Source organism: Stegastes partitus, unplaced genomic scaffold (assembly GCF_000690725.1).
Source record: "Stegastes partitus isolate 25-593 unplaced genomic scaffold, Stegastes_partitus-1.0.2 Scaffold311, whole genome shotgun sequence".
In the NCBI taxonomy this organism is placed as follows: Eukaryota; Metazoa; Chordata; class Actinopteri; family Pomacentridae; genus Stegastes; species Stegastes partitus.
The window spans coordinates 415,030-435,408 of record NW_007578042.1 but is presented as its reverse complement, the minus strand read 5'-3'; the positions used below and the strand labels follow the sequence as shown (position 1 = coordinate 435,408).

The window sequence follows — 20,379 nt, the reverse complement described above, 5'->3', positions numbered from 1 at the left end:
AACCTACTGCATTACTGTATATATTCTCTGACAGATTTGCTGGTGTGAGAACTGTACATGTCTTGAGTATCCCACCTACAATTGAGCTATTGCAACAAAATTATTCCTGGAGCCTAGACATGTTAGTTGGATGTGGTTAACTGTGACCATACACCTTTAATAAATGGAAAGGCAGCATGGCTTTACACAAAGTTTGCACTTGTTTAAGTATGTGCATAAATTAGAGATTCATTTTTGCTGCCCATACTACACACAGATCCTCATGTATGTCCACTGCCCACATCTGTGTCCGTTTGGAAGTGTGTATAACCCTATAGATTAACTCCTCACCATCCAAAAAACCTTACCACCACATCAACAGTTGTGATCTTCATCACAACACAGGTCATAAATAGGATCTGACCCATCCAATGCTAGTGAATCAAGGCTGGAGTAAATGTACTTGCAGTCAGCCAATCAGTCAAACCTCTGAGATCAGCTCCAGGCATGAAGAGGAAAAAGTGAGACCAGCTGGAGATGCATTATTTTTAAGCCATTGTGTGCTGTCAACCAACAACGTACCTATGCTAATGACAGGCCTACTTATTAGCGTGCAAACCTTGTAATTAACTTGTAATTAAATAGTGAGTGTAAGCGTCAGTCATTAGTGGGTCCTTTCAATCACAGGATGACTGGACTGGTTGTCGCCGAGGGAAAAGAGTCCCTGGTAGTGTTAGAGATTCATTCAAACATTTAACTCAAACACAACCTCTGGCAAAAAGAGTCAAATGTTTTGGCATAAACATTTTGTCCAAAGACTGAACGGGTATGCATTTCTCTTAATTCTTTCTTCCGTTTTATTCATTTTAACTTTTTCCCTTGTCATTTTCTTCTTCTTCCTACACGCACACGCACACGCACACACACAGAGTCCTTAAGAGGATCCTGCACTGATGACATATCGCTGAATGCCCAACTTCATACCATAACTTTGCCCTACCTATTAATCTGTCCTTGTCCCTTAGCTCTGTTATTTGAAAAAAAATGTCCCCAATCTAAATATTTCAAACTCATACTGGCCTTCATAAAGCCAACAGTACAAGCACAAGCACACGCGTGCGCGCACACACGCGCGCGCGCACACACACACCTGTTTCCTTTTACCCATGCACATTCTTTATAATCCACCAAAGCTGCAGTTCTTGCACAAACCAGCCTGCAATCTGTAGCGCTTCATATTTCAGTGACGTTCCACTGCTGATGTTCCACTACTTTACTGTGAGAGGAGATAAATGCACAGTAATTCTTACCTGCACTCTAACCGATTCCATTAGCTAATCAAATCAGGATACAATTAGGACCTTGTCTACACCTTATTGTTTTTGACTTCACAGAACCCAAAGCAGTCAGTGTTGGTGAGAGATTTTAATATCTAAAAGCTAGAAGAAAGTTAAAATGTGTTTATTGCATTTACTCTCTAACAGTAAAAGATGCAGTAAGTCGATTCTCTATTTTTGTACAAATGCTTCCATGAACAAAAATGTTTACAGATAATGGGTACAAACGACAATCCCTCATCTACATATATTAATGCTCAAAATATATCAATATATAATAATAAACAGTTGGAGACAACCGGATTTCCAGATATTTGTGTTTCTCTGACTGTTCCTCAAGGCCTTTAGAGCATCCTACATGCCCATTATCTACCCGCAGCCACATCTCCACTTCAGGGATGAAACTAGCGTGGCTGGTTTTGACATACACAGTGATGACAGCTGTCATGGTTGCTTCAAAGGCTGCAGGCGAGGAGGGTCGCCCATGTAGTACACTCAGACGACCATTAACGAAGCTAGAGGCTCCACTGACCAATGAGAAGGGAGAATGAGGCGGTCAGGAGAGCTGTGAACCCGCCTCCCTCGGTCCTCGAACACTTCCATTCGCCCCTCTTCTCTTCGGCCTGCTCCTCTACTCTGATCGCCGTCATTTAAAAAATAACATAATGCATGGTTGCTTCCCCCCCCCCCTCTCTTTCTCTGTTCTTGCATTCTTTGTTCTTTCTCTCTTAGACTGTACCATCCACGGCTATGTAGGGAGGAGCGAGGAGTGGAGGATGGAAAGAAGGCTGAAGGTAGCCAGAGGGTTTAGGGAGGAGAGAAGCTGGGCCTGAGACTGGAATGTTAAGCTGAAGCACAAAGGGCATCAGAGAAACACAGTACATACTGATGACACATGACATGCTAGTGCAATAGGTCCTCACACTGAGAAAATGGCTACATGGTAAACAGCCTGTGCAATTGACAAATGTACACTAAACATCAATAATCAAACTGTTGAATGCCATAGACACAATGTCAAGACAGGACACAGAGCAGTCGGCTGTTTCACCCAGTCTTTCTGTTGTGCTTGCTGTCAGAATCAAATCCAGAAATTTAACAGAGAACCTGAAAACAATTGGAATGGTTTATGTTAGCCATCTTGCCATCATTGGCCAGTTAAAAGCAGAGCAAATTTGACTCACTTCTTAGTTGAAATGCCTTGATATGAACTCTAGCATTCTTGCTCCCTATTCGAGATGTTTAGGCCAGAGACATAAAACTCATAATGCCAAACCTGAGCTCAATGCCAGTTCCACAGACTGAGGCTTCCACCATTTCACACAGTCAAGGTTAGCTTACCATTGCATATTTGAACAGTCTGTTACTGTGCAACTACGATGGACTACAATCCATGGTTGGAAAAGCCTACTACATGGGCAGTGGTGACTATGGTAGCCTCTTCACATATTTGTGAGATGGGCTCGTACAGCTGAAGAATTGTGGATTTATTGATATGTTTACATTTTTATTCAGTACCTCCCCGCTATAGTCCAGACAAACTCAATTACTGCCCATGATGTTCATGGGAAAGTCCAATATTTATTCTGCACCTGAGCTGCAACTGCTTTACAGCAACAAGCTAAGAAAATTAGGCACCTTCTCACCCATTTTGTTCACATTTTCACTCATGACTCATTTTCTGACACCACAGCTTATGAATGAAATTTTGTTCAGCACCTGACTCACAAGTCTTAGATGTCCAAGCTATTGCCACACAATGTTACAAGCATGTGCGTCTATACTTTTCAACAATTTTTAATTTGAATTTTAGAAACTGACGTTAACTTGGTGGTGTCAACTGTTGTCCCACCTGAGTCTGACTAAGGGACTTGGACATTCCCATGCCTGGGTCAACTTGCTGACCTCAACCCTGGTTCAGAAAAACTTCAGAGCAGGAAAAGTCCAGTCAGTAGTCAGTATAGCCTGTGAATTAATGACCGACTCTCCCCTTCACTTCTAACCATGTCATTATGTTACTGGACTGTGAGATACTCCCATCACATGGTTGGTACCAACTGGACAGTTTTGGCATTTCACATCACTTTACATTTAAATATCACCCTTCTATATGAACCAAAACCTTATAGATCCTTCCCTTCATAAAACAGATCTTATTAAGCACAATCAAACTACACATCCATAAGCAAGGAAAACTGGCCTCAACCATTTGCTAATGCACACACACAAAGGATCCAACATCAGTTCAAGGTATGGGGCCACACAGCCTCTTTTGTGTATCGTCTTGGAAACCAAGCTGCATGTGTTTGCTTCGCCGACATCTGACAGAAGACAGATCTTTGTCACAGTGTGCAGTGTGTCAACATCCAGCTTCACTAGTCCAACGCAAACAGCGTCAGGTCATCATGTAAACCACAGTGTCTGATCACACGGCTGTGAAGAGGGTAGCTGTCAGCTTATCAGACAAACGAGTTCAAAGTCCGCTGGCCCTGCAATGTAAACTCTGGTGGTCAGGACATCCCTTGTCCTACCAAAGAGATTCAGAAATTACACGTGCAATTTTAGCACATAGAATGCCAAATAAAAAAATGAGATGCATTTTAGGATGGCAAAAAAACTCAAACAAAACCTATGAAAAACTTGGTGGAAAGTGCACCGAGAGGTAGTACATCATATCATTATTTTTTCTTGTTGGGTCATTTATATGCCTTAAAAAAAGACAGCAGATGCTAAAACTTCAACAGACAAGATCACCACTACAGTGAGTCACCGAGGGTGGCAGTGTGAGAGAATAAAGTCTGCTCTGCTCACTATATCCTGCTGGTGGAAAAACTGAATCAGAGCCACAACGAACAGCTAACAAGTGAATAAAAATAAGGAAAGGTTCTTTAAAATATTTGTGGTGGGGAATTACACTGTTTGTTTGATTATGTAAAGCACAGAATGTCACTTGAGTCCCATGTTGAAAGCAGAAAGAACTTTGTGTTTTAATAGAACATATTTAAAAAATCCAATAATTTTATGTCATTATTTAATCCTGTCTTGGAGCTCAGGCTGCGGTAGAAAGGCAGTTAGATGTTTTCCACTGCAGGACCTTGCTGTCTGTTTGACAGCAGACTTCAGGTATTACTGTTGTAGAACCACGGGAACCACCACACGCAAGAAGTCTGTCTGTCTGTCTGAATGCACTTACTCACCAAGAGTAAGCCCAACAGCAGAAACCATGAACTTTTTCAAATGGAAGTTCTGATTCCCAGCTACCACTAACTATCTGATTAGAATATTAGATCAGAATGGCCCCCCCATTTACCTGTGTAGAAAATAGTGTCTGAAAGCCCAAGAGGAGCAAATCCTTTATTTGTATTTAAACAAAGCTAATCCTGAGCTTCGGCAACAAGTCCTCACAAAAACACCAGTGTAGATGTTTTTGAAAACTGCCTCACTGCAGAGATTAGAAGTCTAGTGCAGCAGACGGTGAATATACAAGGCAAAAGTAAAGGTTCCATAGCAGATGATGAACAGATTTTATTTCATCACAACAGATTTGATTTTCAAGTGAAGCAGTTGCCAAACATTGCACAGGGTTTTGTTACAGCTACAACTCTGGAATTGTACTTTGTTGGCAATTATTTTAACTTTAACTGAAACTATCACCAGATAAATACTACAATTCTACAATTTCATTTAGCAGACGCATTTATCCAAAGCGACGTACATCTGAGAGTAAACACAACACAAGCAAGGATCAAGGATCTAGTCAGGAGAGAACAACCTGGATATGTGCCATAAAACAAGTTCAAGTGTGATAGGATATTGATGCCAATAGCAGGCTGTGTGGGAGGTAATAGGAAAACATTTATTTATTTATTTATTTTCGGCCTGTCAAGTGCAAAGGTGTTCAGTGAAGAGCTGGTCTTTAGTCTACTGAGAGGGAATCAGCAGCTCGAACAGAGTTTGGTAACTCGTTCCGCCACCGGAGAACCACAGAGGAGGACAGTCTAGCTATCGACCTCGGCCCTGTTGCGGTGGTTGTATCAGGCTGTAAAATAGTCAGATTTAATAGCCTAGGACAGATTTATGACGTAAAATAAATTCAAATAGAGGTAGAAATACACGCTGGAGCACAAGCAAGGCAGGTGCATCTTTCAGTTGAAGGTAATCTAAGAAATGAAGCTCATCAGATACTTTGAAATAGATTGATGGAATCAAAAATGTATTAAATGAGCAAATCAGTTTTCAAAATAGTAGGGAACCCTCAAAAATGGCGAATACAATCATTATAAAAGACCTAATATGTGTAATGTTAGCAACCAAATTCTTCCACTTTCACTGTTTTGTGACATAAGAATACTTCTTTCACGTTCAGTCATTCTATGTGGCTTCATTGAAACTTGGTGAGTTATGTTGGTTTACTAAGCCGAGATCCCGAGCAATTTTGCCAATCAATTAAAAATGGGCATCTTCCATTTCAACATCTATAGATGTCGTTTTTGCAGATAAATCAAATAGGTACAGACGAGGTTCAGATTGTCAGCAAACTGCACTCATTTTTTTTTATGGATTATCCATTGCAGATACATCTTCCCAGTTTTATAGAAAAGAAGTCCTAATAACTCAGTTAGTTTAAGCAAACAATACGCACATGCAACAGCCTAACTTTGCATACATTCTCTATGCACCCACTCCAGTTTTTCTCAAGCTTAACAGCCAATTAAAATGCTGAGTTAAAGATAATCTCCAGTGTAAACACCATGTCACTGTGAACTGGACCCAAACAAACAAAATGAAAACAGCATCTGCACACTGAGTGCAGCAGTCACTCAGCCCATCCTCCTGTCGCTTCCCCGCCCCTTTGTCACTGAGAGACAGACAGCAAAACTACAGCTCTGCTCTTGTTCAGTCCACCATAAAAGTCACTGGGGAAAGTTTATGGTCGACAGATGCTCAAGTAAATGAGGCTTTTTCCCCCTCTTGCATCGTCTCTTCACTCAAGGAAGGGGCTTCATGGTCACTGGCAGCGACCCGCAGTTAACCTCCCCCTGTGTTGCCGTGGAAACGGAAGAGTTGAGAAAAAGGGAGGAAGCCAGGCGGCGGGGAGTTACGACCTGACGGAGTAAGGAAAGAGAGGAGCAAAGTGGAGTCTGTCGTTTCATGTATAATTGTCTCTGTCTGGTGCGTCTCTTTCTTGTGTCTTTCTTCCTCTGACACACAGACAACACACTCGCTGCTGCTGAAGCTCAGCCCCAAGCCAACATTATTCACTGCTTCTGATCTGGCAGTCTGCAGTGAACTCCACCAGTCACAAGGACATCAGCACAGCTGGCTTCCTCCAAGATGGCGGGTCAGTAGCCAAGCATGGCCCAATCGCAGATTTTGAACCATTACATAATTACATTCAACAAAAGACTTTGAAGTTTTTACAGTTATAACAGCCCTTTCATTTCAGCTCAGATGGTTCATTTCACAACCTGCACTTCCAGAGTTATTGTAGTAGCAGAGTTTGATGTCTGATCACGTCACCAACATTCCCTTACTCAGACACATATTCAACAACACACACATACTCCTGTTCAGTCCAGTACAACCAAATCTAATACATCTTAATGCATCCTTCATTGCATGGATTGAAAGATTCCAAACTCCACATACAATTTAGCATTGCCCACTAACAGCAGCTGGTTAACAAGATGAGACCGATTAAAGGCAAAGAAAAGGAAACAAGTACTAAATGATCTAAGCTGAAATCCACCTGTCCCGAGGATGAACAACAGGTGGTTAGTAGCTTTCTGCCAAAAAATACATCATGAGGACAAAGGAACATTCCAAACCAATCTGAGACAAGACTTTTTGAAAGATACCAAGTACAAGAAGGACACAAGAACCTTCCAAAAGGCACTGCAGATCTCAGATCACAGGAAGTACAAAACATTAATGACAGCTGTAAATCGGCCTACAAACTGCGTGTGTCTATGCAAGCAGCAGAAAGGAGTGTAACTGGCAGCTCATAAGAATCTACAGTTCAACGGTAAGAGTATGATAATCGCAGTTATTAAAAATTTGCCATAGTGGAACTCTTCCAGCCTATATCTATTTACATGTTGTCACAGCAGCACTATTGAAAGTATGTCAATTGAATTTCCCTTCTGGGATAAATAAAGTATTTTTCATTTCATTTCATTCATTCATTCATGTCAAATTAGCTATAGTTCCTGCTTTCAATCAACTCACAAACTACAACCATCACAAGTTCAAATGCATTGAGCTCTGAAGTTACAAGCTTAACTGTTTAGGTTTTTAGATGTACATTCATAATGGTAACTGGAGATAATCTGTTAAAATGTGTAACTCGAATGTCAAACAAGCAGGAAGCAATTCGATGTGAACTGCCCAACGATTATTTCAACTGAGACCTGCACAAGAATGTATGCTGTCTCTCTCATGAAAACCATGAGCTGCGGAATTAGATGTGTATAAATGAAATTAATCAGTGATGGACACAGAACTTATTCACATTACCAATAGACTTACCTGGAGTCTCCCTTTCCAAGGTTAGCTCCCGAAGGATGGAGAATCGTCTGGTTCTTCACCATTTCCACAACACATTTTGTGTTTAATTCCTTTTCTGTGGATCAGACAGAATATAGTGTCACGGGTCAGAACGCTGAAATCCACAACCTAAACATCCGAATCACATATATTTACAAGAGCAAGTGATGTCTAGAAAATTACTAAAATGGTTTCATATCCTGTAGTCGGATTGACTTGCAAACAAAAAAACCTTTTACAATCATTGGTCTGATGGTTATGTCTTCCTTCCATTAGGGATCAAGAAGGAGGTAAACAGCAATAATTTTCTGTGGAACATGAAGTTCAAACAATTGTCTGAGCAGGAGGTAAAGACAGATTCTGAAAATGACCTTTTACCTTGGCGTAAGCTTTGGGCTAATCAATAAAACGAGTCTTGTCCAGGCTGACACACAGACACACACACTGACACACAAAGACATACACGTTTGTGTCATGATGCAATACTTGGTCTTTGGAACACCAACCGGCTATTTCCACCTCAGCGTAAGGAGCGGTCCTAATGCTTTGCCCAGTCAGGTATTTGTCGCGACAGGATGCAAAAAAAATCAGCATACAATGCTGCCCACTGAGGCTACTTCATTAGGATTGTAGTATTGCCAACTACAATTTCCACAAGTTTCCTACAGCCTCATTTTAAAAAAAGCAAAAAGAACTGTATGTATAAATGGAAGTCATTACCTTTTGCACAAAATGCAAAAAGACACTTAATAACCAAAGAAAAGAATATGTCTGAATTTGTTTAGTTTTTTTTTTTTTAGCATAAACTGTTAAACATTATGTGAGGTCAGGTTAGGTTTGTTAGGAGCCTTGATGTGAAAGCAACCAGTCGAAGCACTGGAAAATAACATGAACCGCAATGAGGCTGCTCACTCTGTCCATTCATCTGTGTTGCCACAGAGACCTTATGATGGTTGTCTACAGACAGGCTGGGTGCTGCCAGCATGTCCAAGGCATCCAGTGTCTGGCACAGCTGGTCATGCATTTAAAAAAACATTTCCCAGTAGGAGAATGCCAGTATTTAACTGGTGAATACCGGCCACGGCATCTTAATTGTTTTTAACAGTCAATTACTGCTCATGCACTTTTACTGTAATAAAAACTACAATACAATTGTGTGGTTGTGGGCTACAAAATACTGAATAACCACAAGTATAAAACAGTTTGTTTTTAACAAAACTGGTCACTATCCATGTGTGAACAGATGGTTATCTTTACCATCAGGAAGCTTTTTTAAGGCCACACAGCAAAACTCAATGATAAATTCTTGCTTTTTAACCTGGATGAGAAGATAAAGATGGTATCACAATTAGTTGCACTCATGTGTTCCCCCTGGCAGGTATATCCTCATAGATCAGGAGGAGCAGCGCTCCTTCAACTCTAAATCTGTGTTTGCTCAAGCACACTTACTGATAATAAATACTGTCCTTCAACTGTGGGACCTTGTTCAGGGTCCCATGTAAACAAGCATCCATCCTGCTCAACCGACCTTTAAAAATGCACCAGAATATATACCAAGATTTCCCAGGCTTTCCTAAAAGATGCAATGTATGCATTACTACAAATACTAACAAAAAGACACATACAGAGTAACTACCAAATTAATTTTTAACAACTTCAAATTTATATCTGGCAGTGTTGTTACACATGAGATGATTCCCAAAAATTTTTTATGCTTTTCTGATCATTTATTTTTGGCAATGCAGATGTATTCATAGTGTACAAAATCACCCCAATCATTCTAAAATGCTGAAGTCTTTCACTACAGATTTATTTAAATCATATGGTGGAAAAATTGTTTTTTCATATTGCAAATTAAATCAGAGAAAAACAAAATATCGCAATGCCAGTTTTTTTCTGATACTGTGTAGGCCACATACAGACTGCAAGATTTTTCAATAGACAACCATGACATAAAACAGATGGCAGTTAATAATCATTTTTTCCATTGTGCAGTAGTCTTGTCAGAACATGCAAGGATGTCAATCATCAGCAAATGTGTTAGGACAGGAAAAACATTTAGTGGTTTCAATTCCCCTCTTCAACAAGAACTGTGTAAAGCAGCATTACACAAGTGTCATTGTATAATATGTAGGCCTTCAGTAGCTTTTTTCCAACCAAGACATGACCACTGTAGAGCAGGGATGTACACATACAGTACAACCGACTAGTGGCGGTGACGAAGACAGCTGCTTACCATGTGCCAAATGCTTCAAGCTTTTCAACAAACAATGCACTACCCAGGCTTGATTAGACTGTACAGACAGCAGTTCCATATATACCTTTCCTCACTGTGCAATGACTTCACCAGATTGCTTAAATAGTTAGGTATGAGTGTGTAGCATCCTTGCTAAACGTCACCTGGCCATACGTGAGCTGTCTGTTTCAGCCAAGAGTATTTCCAGCTGCTTTGGAGGTGGTCAACAGGCTTTTGTATGGTGTTACATATCTATTTTTACATAATTGGAATGTGTTTCTTTTTCTACCAAACATATGGAATGAAATATTTCATTTGGATGTTACAAGCTTCTCCCTTGCTAAAGCAGACAAGTGGAACTTAAAAGCTACAGTCAAAATCATTTCCCTCCTGAGGACACAAAAGGGAATCCCAACCTGAGCAGTTCAACATCTCACTGGAGTATAGCTGTGGCTGTTCAAACCAGAATTTTTTCTTATTTCAACTAAAACCATCTGCTTGTGAGCCTGAACGCTACTGTTCCTAGCAGGACCACAGAGGAAAAGCCATAGAAACTTGGTGTCAAAGGTCAGAGGACCTGAATCACCCTCCAATTCTTCTGCTGTCAGGGATACTACAAAGAAGAAAATGTGGGGTGAGCCAACAGAGACTCAATGACAAAAAGACAGTGAGAGCAAAAAAATAAAGTTAAACAGGGGTACTTACACAGGCATAGAGGGACTGAGTGAGAAAACTTTCTGTTCTGCCTTCTCTTCTTTCACTGCTTACTACATTACCCATGAGCCACAAGTAGTACAGCTGTACTTCCTGCTCAGCTCAGGGGAAAGTTTGATGCAATGTGGTTGAGAGGATCCATGTACCCAGAGTTATCTGCCTCTCGTTGCTCCATAACCAGCTCCCACTTTCCACTGGACTTTCCTCCTGCCCTTCTCTGGGCTGTCGGTGCTGAGGTTTGGCACAACAGGCCTGACATCAGCCAGGAAGCTGACTGGCCGTGGTGTTGCTGTTGCTATGCCTGAGGTTGCTCTGTTCTTCGAAGGCCACAGCCATGGTAACATAGAGCATTATGCAACGTTAGCAAATGCTCATTCAGACTCACTCCCTTCCTGCTTTTGTCCAGCTGGGCAGCTACACCACCTCTCCTCCTCAACCTGGGATACAAGCGGACAGTGGCCTCGAGGTTAAAGAAGCCTGCTTATTATTTCAGAGTTGCAAGTCTGAATCAGCACACCAGCTGGGGAAATATAAGTGAGGAAAGTGCTCTCCCTTAGCTACAGCCACTGTGACCTGAAGACACGGTCGTACAGTATGAGCAAGAGGAAGAGCTGTGACTGAACTGAGCAGCTCTAAGGTGTCAATGTGTGAAGACCTAAATAACAAATAATGGAAACAAAAAATAGCATAGCAGCAAATGTACTGAAGTCTAGTTTGAGTTTTGCTTGTACCTTTGCTGAAGTGACACATGTTGGAGTACTTCTTTGCCCACTCAGAGTTGATTTTGTTTTCGGGTGGATAAAAAAAAAAAATGTATCTACACTGGTAGATTTGGACAGAAGCCCAATTCAGATAGAGAAACTGTCAGAAAGCCGCCACTGAAAATATGGAACTGCTGGTTCCAACATCATTCCCACTGCCTTCAGCAAGCCATTAATTTCCCTATTTGCACCCTTTCCTCAAAATCATGATTGTTTTTTCTTGCTGTGTATTGAAAGATACATGCAGACAGGGTGCAGAGTGGCATTGAACTAGCTTCCCATCTAACTCTGACTTTTGCTTTTAGTGTTTGGAAAACTGAACAATTTACAAAGAATTCTCATTCAGACATGAGGGAGAATGCTCCTCGGTTTATAAAGGTTTAGGGCAGGGGTGTCCAATCCTGGTCCTCGAGGGCCACAGTCCTGCATGTTTTGGATGTTTCCCTCTTCCAACACACCTGATTCAAATGATCAGCTCATCAGCAAGCTCTGTAGAAACCTGATAACGATCCTATTGGTAGCTATTAATAAAAATGTTTTTTTTTTTTTAGCTTACCATGAAACCCTCATATCGACATTGGGCTCAGGTCTTCTTTCATGGAGTCTGCCAATGTTGCATCACCATGTTTCTACAGTAGCCCAGCAAGGATAAACCAAATAGTAACTCCGGAGTCCAGAAAGGGCCTTTTACATTTTGTACAATGAAGTACAGTGACTGTCGTTCTCCAACAAAAGGGATGGTTGATGGAGTTGGTTGCAATCTACAATCTCACTGCTACAAGTCACTAAACGCGACACACTGGCTGATAAATTACACTGCAAGTGTGTTCACTTTGGAATGGCAGCATAAGGACTTGTACACAGTTTAATAAAAAGAAAGAAAAAATGCAAGTGGCATTTTCATGTTAATGAATCAGGCTGACACTTTCCTATCATTACCTGTCAATTCAGGGAGCTCAATGAAGAGAAAAGAAGTAGACAAGGGTATACTGGGATTTGGTCAGATCCTCAGATACAAAAATAGAAATGGGATGTGACCAGACAAATGTATACACAATAAATCCCTACCACTATGAATATAAATGTACCTGATCTGAGACAGAATCCCCTTCAGAGCTCATCTGTATCACACCTTCTTTGTTTCACTAAGCACAGATCAAAAGTCTGGTAAATCAAAAATATCTGGTGTCAACTAGATCATGGCTGTTGGTCAAAAACAGAAATACAACATATATTTGTATGTCCAAATCAAACATCTGACTTTACAAAGAGCCTGAGAATAGCTTCTCGTCCACAGTTTGTCTGCATCAGAGTTCATGGTAAACCCCTGCCTATGGGAACAGAGTGGTAATCCACTGCCCTAATCTTGTGACCGACATCTCCAGCTCAGAGGAAGTAGACAGAGGAACATGTGATTCATTCTGCCGGTTGTCGGTCAACCACTCTGTTTCAGCAGCCCTCCTCCTCCTTTCACTGGACACATGCTATCCCACGGCACAAACACGACTTGGCAATCGACCAGGAAATGTCATCTGTGCCTTCTTGTGTGCTGCAATGGAAATCTGCAATATAATTGACCAGAGCACTTGAGCGTGCATTAAGCTTTTGTAAAACTGTGCGTTTGTTATCCAGGCTTTTCTAATATTGAAGACAAGGATGTAGCATAATATTTGTGACAAAGTGATGACAGGATCAGAGGACAGATTCTGTTGACAAAAGACATGATCATTGCGCAGCTTTATTTCTACCAAATGACACGGAGTGCACAGATGCTCCAGCATCAGTTGGTCAGACTTTGACCGACTGATGTTGTCCTCCTTAAATCATATCAACCAAAACCATCGTGTTAAACTACTGACTCTGCTGATGCCTACAGTGAGTAACTAATGAAGTCCAGAAGCTACTGGCATCTCTGTCACCAGTGAAGGAGACAAAGCTCCTAGACCTTCTAATGTGGATCTCACACAGCAGCTCGGCTGTAAATCTGTCTGGATGGCAGGCAGCCGTCAGGGAAACCCCATGGCAGCACTCTGCAAACATGTGCCATCCAGACGAGCCAGGCAACAGATTCTTTTTTTTTAATCTGCAGCAGCTCATTTCACTAATGGGTGGTGATTTCTGACTGCTGTCCCATCCTCAGGAGATCAGACAGACTCCTCGAGTCAGGCCGGTCTGCTGTGGACACTGTGTAGAGTTAACCTGGACTAGTCTATGCATCATTCAAGTGTGAGACAGCATGATAATCTGGCATTTGGTGTGCATGCATCATATTGTCCCCTAACATTTAGCGGACACGGTGTCCATGTACAGGATGTTTTCGAGTGCCTGTGCAGACTGAAGCCCCCTCACCTCTCCGGTTCATGGGCCGCACACGAACAGCCACCTTGACATTGGAGTCGTCCAGGCTGGGCTCCCCCATGCTGACTCCTTACTCGGGTAGGGAATGCAGCGCCGATCCAAAATAAATCAGCTTTTCGGCTGAACAGTCATCAAAAATCCTGAAATTGTTGCGCTAGCCGGACTGTCGGCCAGCTAGCCTCTCTCAGCTTCGCTCCATAGACCAGGCATGTCCACGGAAAAACAAAAAGCCTGGCCAAGATCCCGCAGGAAGCCAGCCGCCGCTTATTTTCTTCTCCTGTTCATATTCCAGGCCAGTTTAGATCCATAGAGGAGTGGCGGCTGGAAGGCAAAAAAGAAATGGAAATTAGGCAAGATACTGGAGCAGCTGGGGGTTGTGACTGAGCAAGCATATGCTATCAGCAAGGGAGGAAAACGGGCTAGCCAGCTAATTTGCCAGGCAAACTGAAGGGGAGCAGCAGCAGAAAAGGAGCAAGTTTCTGGCCATTTCATTCCATCTGACTGCATAACATCCAGGGACAGCACCCAGCCTTCGAGCTACGTACCTCGGTGGGTTCATGCCAGAGGTGACACCGTTAACCTAAAAGTACAACCGAGACAGATTCACACAAAAGTGTCTGGCGATGAGCGACAGCCTCCCAACGGAATCCGCTGGTCTCCTCCGCGTCGAGCTGCAAATAGCGAGCAGCATCCGCCCTTCCGCCCGAGCTCCACCTTCACAATAGAAGCGCAACTCAGCTGTCAAAAAGATCTACTAAAACACACCGGGGACAGCTGCTTTGTTGAGAAAATGATCGGCATTTAGTACAACTGTATTGCTATAACAATGCTTGGTGATTCCACTTAGTGCTGTCGCTGTGTTGTCTCATAAGAACACTGTCAAGAGTCCACGTCCATCTGGTTACACGCGTGTCTCAGTGACTTCAATGTCGGTAATTAATCTTAAAATCGAAATTAGCCAATCGCCGGCTAGCATCTGCCTCCACTGCGACGTTAAAACAAGTGCGAACTTCACATCAGATTATTTTTCTGTGCTCGTACTTTTTAGTTTAAACTTGTTGGAACTGTAGGTTTAGACATGTTCACAGAGCCTTTTCTGACGCTCGTGCTTTTACGTTGAGTCGTCACTCAGCGGTTTCCTGCCTCGGTACAGCCGGGAGCCGTTAGCAGCAGGGCAGCACCGGCGGCCACAGGGCTGACTCGGTCGGTGCGAAGTCCTTTTATAACTGTACACCATATACAGGGGAACAAACAAGATAACAAATAATGTCACCAATTTGTGGGTAAAACGTAAAAGGTTACCAGATGTGTTCGGGAGCCCAGTCAGTCACGCGATACTTCCTCTGTCCACTGTCAAGTTACACACAATAACTCAAGTCTTTCCTTAGTTTCCAACATAAAAGCTGGTAATTCAATCCAGTAGTTCACGTTGTGTCACACCAGCTACTAAATGCAGCTCAGTTACCTTCACTTTCAGTTTAGTGTCGTTGCGTTATGACTCACACAAGTACACTATTGAAAACACACCAGAACGCTCATTGGATTTAGCACTATAAGGCAACACAGAAAGTATGTTGGAAATATGCAATAAATGTCATCTTTTACAAATAGTCAAGTCGCGCGTATTTACTTATGTAGCACACTGAAAGTAACAGATGTTAATCCAAACTGCTTTCCAGCACAGAAAGGGCGTCACGAGATTGACCTAACAAATTATAATATTAAGGTCAAGACTACAATATTATTATGTAAATCTGAATTATTTATGTATTATGGTTGAGATACTACAATATTATACAAAATACAAATTTACCTGATTAATAAAAATGTGAAGATTTAGAATCTAGAATCTACAAAATTCTATTCTTTATTCATATTCATCTTTTTAATATTGTTTCAGTGTGGAACAGGTGCACAAAGCATTTCACTGCACGTTATACCATGTATAACTGTATTTGTGACCAATAAAGGCCTTGACTCTTGAATTTTGACCTCTACATCATCAGTGTGATATTTTTCTGCCTGGAAAACCTGATGTATACAATCAGACACATTCAGTGCACAGAAGATCCACCATGGATCATAATTCATGCACCAAAAATGCCAGATGTCGCAAAAATGACACAAATTAAAACTAATATATGAAAATTGATATTTAATTTATTTATGTATTTATTGTCAACAGGTTCAATAAACACTCAATTTTCCAAAATAAATAAATAAAAACTGAATTTTCTGGCAATTGTTTCCTGGTTCAGGCTTTAGAGGGTTAATCTCAGGATTCCTCATGAGCAAGTATAGTGGTGACAGTGGAGAAGAAGACCTCCAGCAGAACCAGGCTCAGGGAGGGTGGACATCTGCCTCCACCAGGTTGAGGGTAAAGGAGAGAAAAGAGAGCAGAGGCACATTGGTGAGACCAGTAACTGCAGATCAGATCTGTGCAGCTCCAGCTCCACAGATATCTGCAGAGAGTGGACAAAACGCATGCTACAGGAGAGAGAATACAGAAAGTTATTAAAATGCATGACTACGTATAACTGCATGGAGGGAGCAACAAGAAGCACAGAAAATTCAAGTATAAACACATTAAGACAGCCATATGAACAGGACAGCCAAAGTAAAGCATATTAGATAGAAGAATAGAGTCAAAAGTTAAAGTTATATCAGACAACTAATTAACATGTCATCCCTGATTAATTTAAATACATTCAAAATATACCACGTCACTCTCCCAAAGTCATCAAGATTAGTAGTGTATTATGTTCGTTGTTTATATCAGAGTCTGTTGGTGTTACTTTTGCATGACAAGCTCATGTGTTTGTCTTCAGAATTTCTGTTCATCTTTAAACAGTCAATCAATCAACAGTAGTAGCAAATAACATTAATTAAAGGACTGGTGATTATTCACTGAGACAAAGGACTGTTGTGGTTGTTTGTTCGGACTGTGCTGCTGTAGCTGTAACGCTGGAGGCTTTCTGACATCTGCTGGACACATGACAGTACAAGCAAAGCAACCAGCAGCCAGTAAGGCCTTTTGACAACTACGTTCATTTGTGCGCGTCCTTAAAATACAGTCAGTACTTATATTACATAACAGCTGTTTCATTTATGATACAATATTATATTATACATTATATTATACACAATATTACTATACATATTATTACACCATATTATGGATTTTGGCATGACTCTATCTTGCATCATCTTTGAGGTTTTATGCTTTGTCTGAGAGACTTGAAGCTTTTGCATGTGGCTGAAACCTGCTCCAGTGGATCTGTTCCTGCTGACAATGTTAGCAAGTTTCTGGATGTGAAGCGTGATGGTGCTCATGATGTTGAGAAAAAGGACAATGATGGACTACATCAGCCACAGTCAGGACTTAAAGGTGCATCCATGATAGGACCAGGCAGGGGTGGCACAAGCCATCTCACCGATTTTAATGAAACTTGGCTCGTTTGAAGGTCACCCCCTTGTTTTTTTTTGTTTTTTTTTTACAGAAATGACCAAAAATTGCCTAAAATATTGGGCAAAAGTGTAAAGCTCTACTGCTGTAAGAATTCAACCAAATCTTTTCATATTGTCAGTGAATGTTATCCTACCCAAGAACAATTTATTGTCAATGTTTCATTCTCCTATTGGAGAACAAAACCTTCTTTGGGTAGAAAATAAACTTAGACTGAAGTAGTTTTGGGTGGACTCCTTCAAACTGGCCAAATTTTATTGAAATCAGTGAGATGGCATGTGCCACCCCCGCCTGGTCCTATCGTGGATGCACTTTTAAGGACAGTCATTTGTTCCTGGGCTTTAAATGAATTGTTTCTTTTTTTCTTTCTTGTCTTTTGTTTTTTTTTTTTTGTTTTTTTAGAATCACCAATTAACCTCAACATGTTTTTGGACTGTGGGAGGAAACCGGAGAACCCAGAGAGAACCCACGCTGCACGGGGAGAACATGGAGACTCCATGCAGAAAGATCCCGGGTGTCCTCACCGGGATGTAAACCGGTGACCTTCTTGCTGCAAGGCAACGATGCTAACCACCGGTCAACCTTGCAGCCCCATCTATGGCATTATGCTGTGTGATAAAACTGCACATTTACCGTGGCCTTTTATTGTGGCCAACCTAAGGCACACTTGTGCAATAATCCTGCTGTCTAATCAGCATCTTGATTTGCCACACCTGCGAGGTGGATGCATTATCTCAGCAAAGGAGAAGTGCTCACTAACACAGATTTAGACAAATTTGTGAATGTTTGAGAGAAATAGACCTTTTGTGTACACAGAAAAAGTCTTAGATCTTTGAGTTCAGTTCATGAAAAATGGGAGTGAAAACAAAAGTGTTGCATTTATATTTTTGTTCAGTGTAGTATATATCATGTATACTAGTGAGCTCATAGGTATCTTGGTGGCCTTCCTCACTAGTCTCTTTCTTGCACAGTCACTTAGTTTTTGATTAGCGTGCTTTGGTTTTTTGTTTTACCTTCACAGTATAGCCAAAAGTACTGATTCGTCAGTCACAGAACTTTCCAGATGCAGGTGTTTCTATGTCACAATCACTTCAAACACACTTACTGCACTTTAATGATCTGCATTTCACTAAATATGTGACTTCTAGCATCAGCTGGCTGCGCCCGTGTTGAATTAGGTGAGTCACTTTAAAGGGGGTGAATACTAATACAATCACTTATTTTAGATTTTTAATTACTTGCCACTACTTTATAGAAATGTGCCTTTTTTTTGTAAATTAGTTTTGTTGCTGTGGTTTAGACATTAAAACTGACCCTGCACTTTTCTCGTGGTGTTGTACTTTCTGATCGCACACAGCATAAAAATTAAACTCACTCGTGCAGCTGTCATTAAATCAATATCTCACACAGCAAAATAAACATTAGTAAGGCTCATGGTGCAGTCAGCCTTGGGAAGGTTTCAAGTACATTGTAGGATTTTGTTATATTGAACGTAGTGCATAATTATACAGCGCTATCAGTGTAGTAATGTGTTATCCATTTAAAAGCAAGAAATATTAGTTTCAATTTGTTTGCAATTTTATATTATTTGAAAAACAGTGTTTGGATATGGATGTTGAAATGACATTACATTTAAATAGCAAGAATGAATCCTTTTCTTTAAAGGAAAAACACTTTGAAGTTCTTTGTTCTATTTTCTCCATCAAACATTTTTTTATTACTTCAAGAAGAATTTAAAAGAAATGAATAATGCAAGTTTAAACCCATTTTTCATTTTAATTATTTTGGTGTTGCAAACTGAACAAAGAACTGCAAAGCGTTTCACAATCCCATAATCCTTTGTCTGGCACTGAAGGTGGAGAAAGCGTTTGCAGAAAAACAAAACAGCACTGTGGTGAGGTCAAAATGTCCCAAATATCAACAGGATTGTTTAGTGTAAGCTGGGACCATAACCTCCACCTAAACATCACTTTACATTAGAACACAGTGAGTCCACAAAAGCATGAGCCTCAGCTACCTTTAGAGTAAACTATCATAGACTTATTTTGAGGTTTTAGGAAAGGTGAACAGTAAAAACTATCATTACCCCAGTGCATGAACGAAACTGTGGGAACTTGATGAAAAACCATCCATAACTTGAATTTTAGTGGCCACCTTTAGGAGCCTGTGGTAAAGCTGGGCCCTCTGTAACAGAGGCAGTAAGCCCAGTGCAAAAGGCCTGGAGAAAAATATGAAAACAAGACCAGGTTATAAAACAACAGTATTGCTATAAACCTGGATTATTGAAAAGGGTGTCTGGCTGCAGAACTTTACACATCTGTTGGAGGCTCTGCTCTTCGACCTGTCAATCACATGGTAGTCCTTCCATGGGTTAAGGGAGAAGTAGGATCATGTGCTATGCAATCTGACCAAATCACCACTCTTCACCCTTCAGACCTGGAGGCTGCATCCATCTTTTGTACATTTATGGTTTAAATACCCAGTGCTACCAGTTTGTGTGACTCTAAATCAGTGAAGCTACTGTATGTTACACATCTAGGCAGGCCATCTGCTCTAATGTTGCCAGTGCAATTAGTTTCTGGGAGGTATTAATATCCATGATTACCAACCCTATTGTTCACTATTGGAATAAATGAGGCCATCTGCTGGACAAACACTGACAGAACTGACATTACAAAGACCCTAACAAAGATTTTTTTTTTTTGGATACAGATATTACATTTTGAGCAACATAAGTATTTGTTTGGAGTTGTGTTTCTGTCAACATCACTAATCAAAGTATAACATTCACTCCCGTATTGACTCTGTGGAGCTCTACAGAAACTCCTGAGGAAAGTATGTACCTAAAATGCTCCATGTGACCTGCTCGTTAATTAACTTAATAACTTGACACTTGATAGGGAGCATGTTTTGGGATCGTCAGAACATTTTGCTGATGAATGCTGCCTGCTGCATGAGAGTGGTCTCCTTTAGTCATAACTG

At 41.0% G+C, this 20,379-nt stretch overlaps 1 protein-coding gene across 2 annotated transcripts in view; it reads right to left on the bottom strand.

Moving 5' to 3' along the window:
- kif13ba (kinesin family member 13Ba) overlaps nt 1-14,595 on the bottom strand; it is a 47,980-nt gene extending 33,385 nt beyond the window's left edge. For both annotated transcript variants that reach the window (XM_008283433.1, XM_008283434.1), the window contains exons 1-3: nt 14,477-14,595; nt 13,923-14,252; nt 7,845-7,938 (exon numbers count right to left, since the gene is read on the bottom strand). In XM_008283433.1, the coding sequence (XP_008281655.1) occupies nt 7,845-7,938; nt 13,923-13,992 (164 nt within the window). In that variant the 5' untranslated portion in view covers nt 13,993-14,252; nt 14,477-14,595. The remainder of the gene's footprint in view (nt 1-7,844; nt 7,939-13,922; nt 14,253-14,476) is intronic.
- Between the last annotated feature and the right edge of the window lie 5,784 nt (nt 14,596-20,379).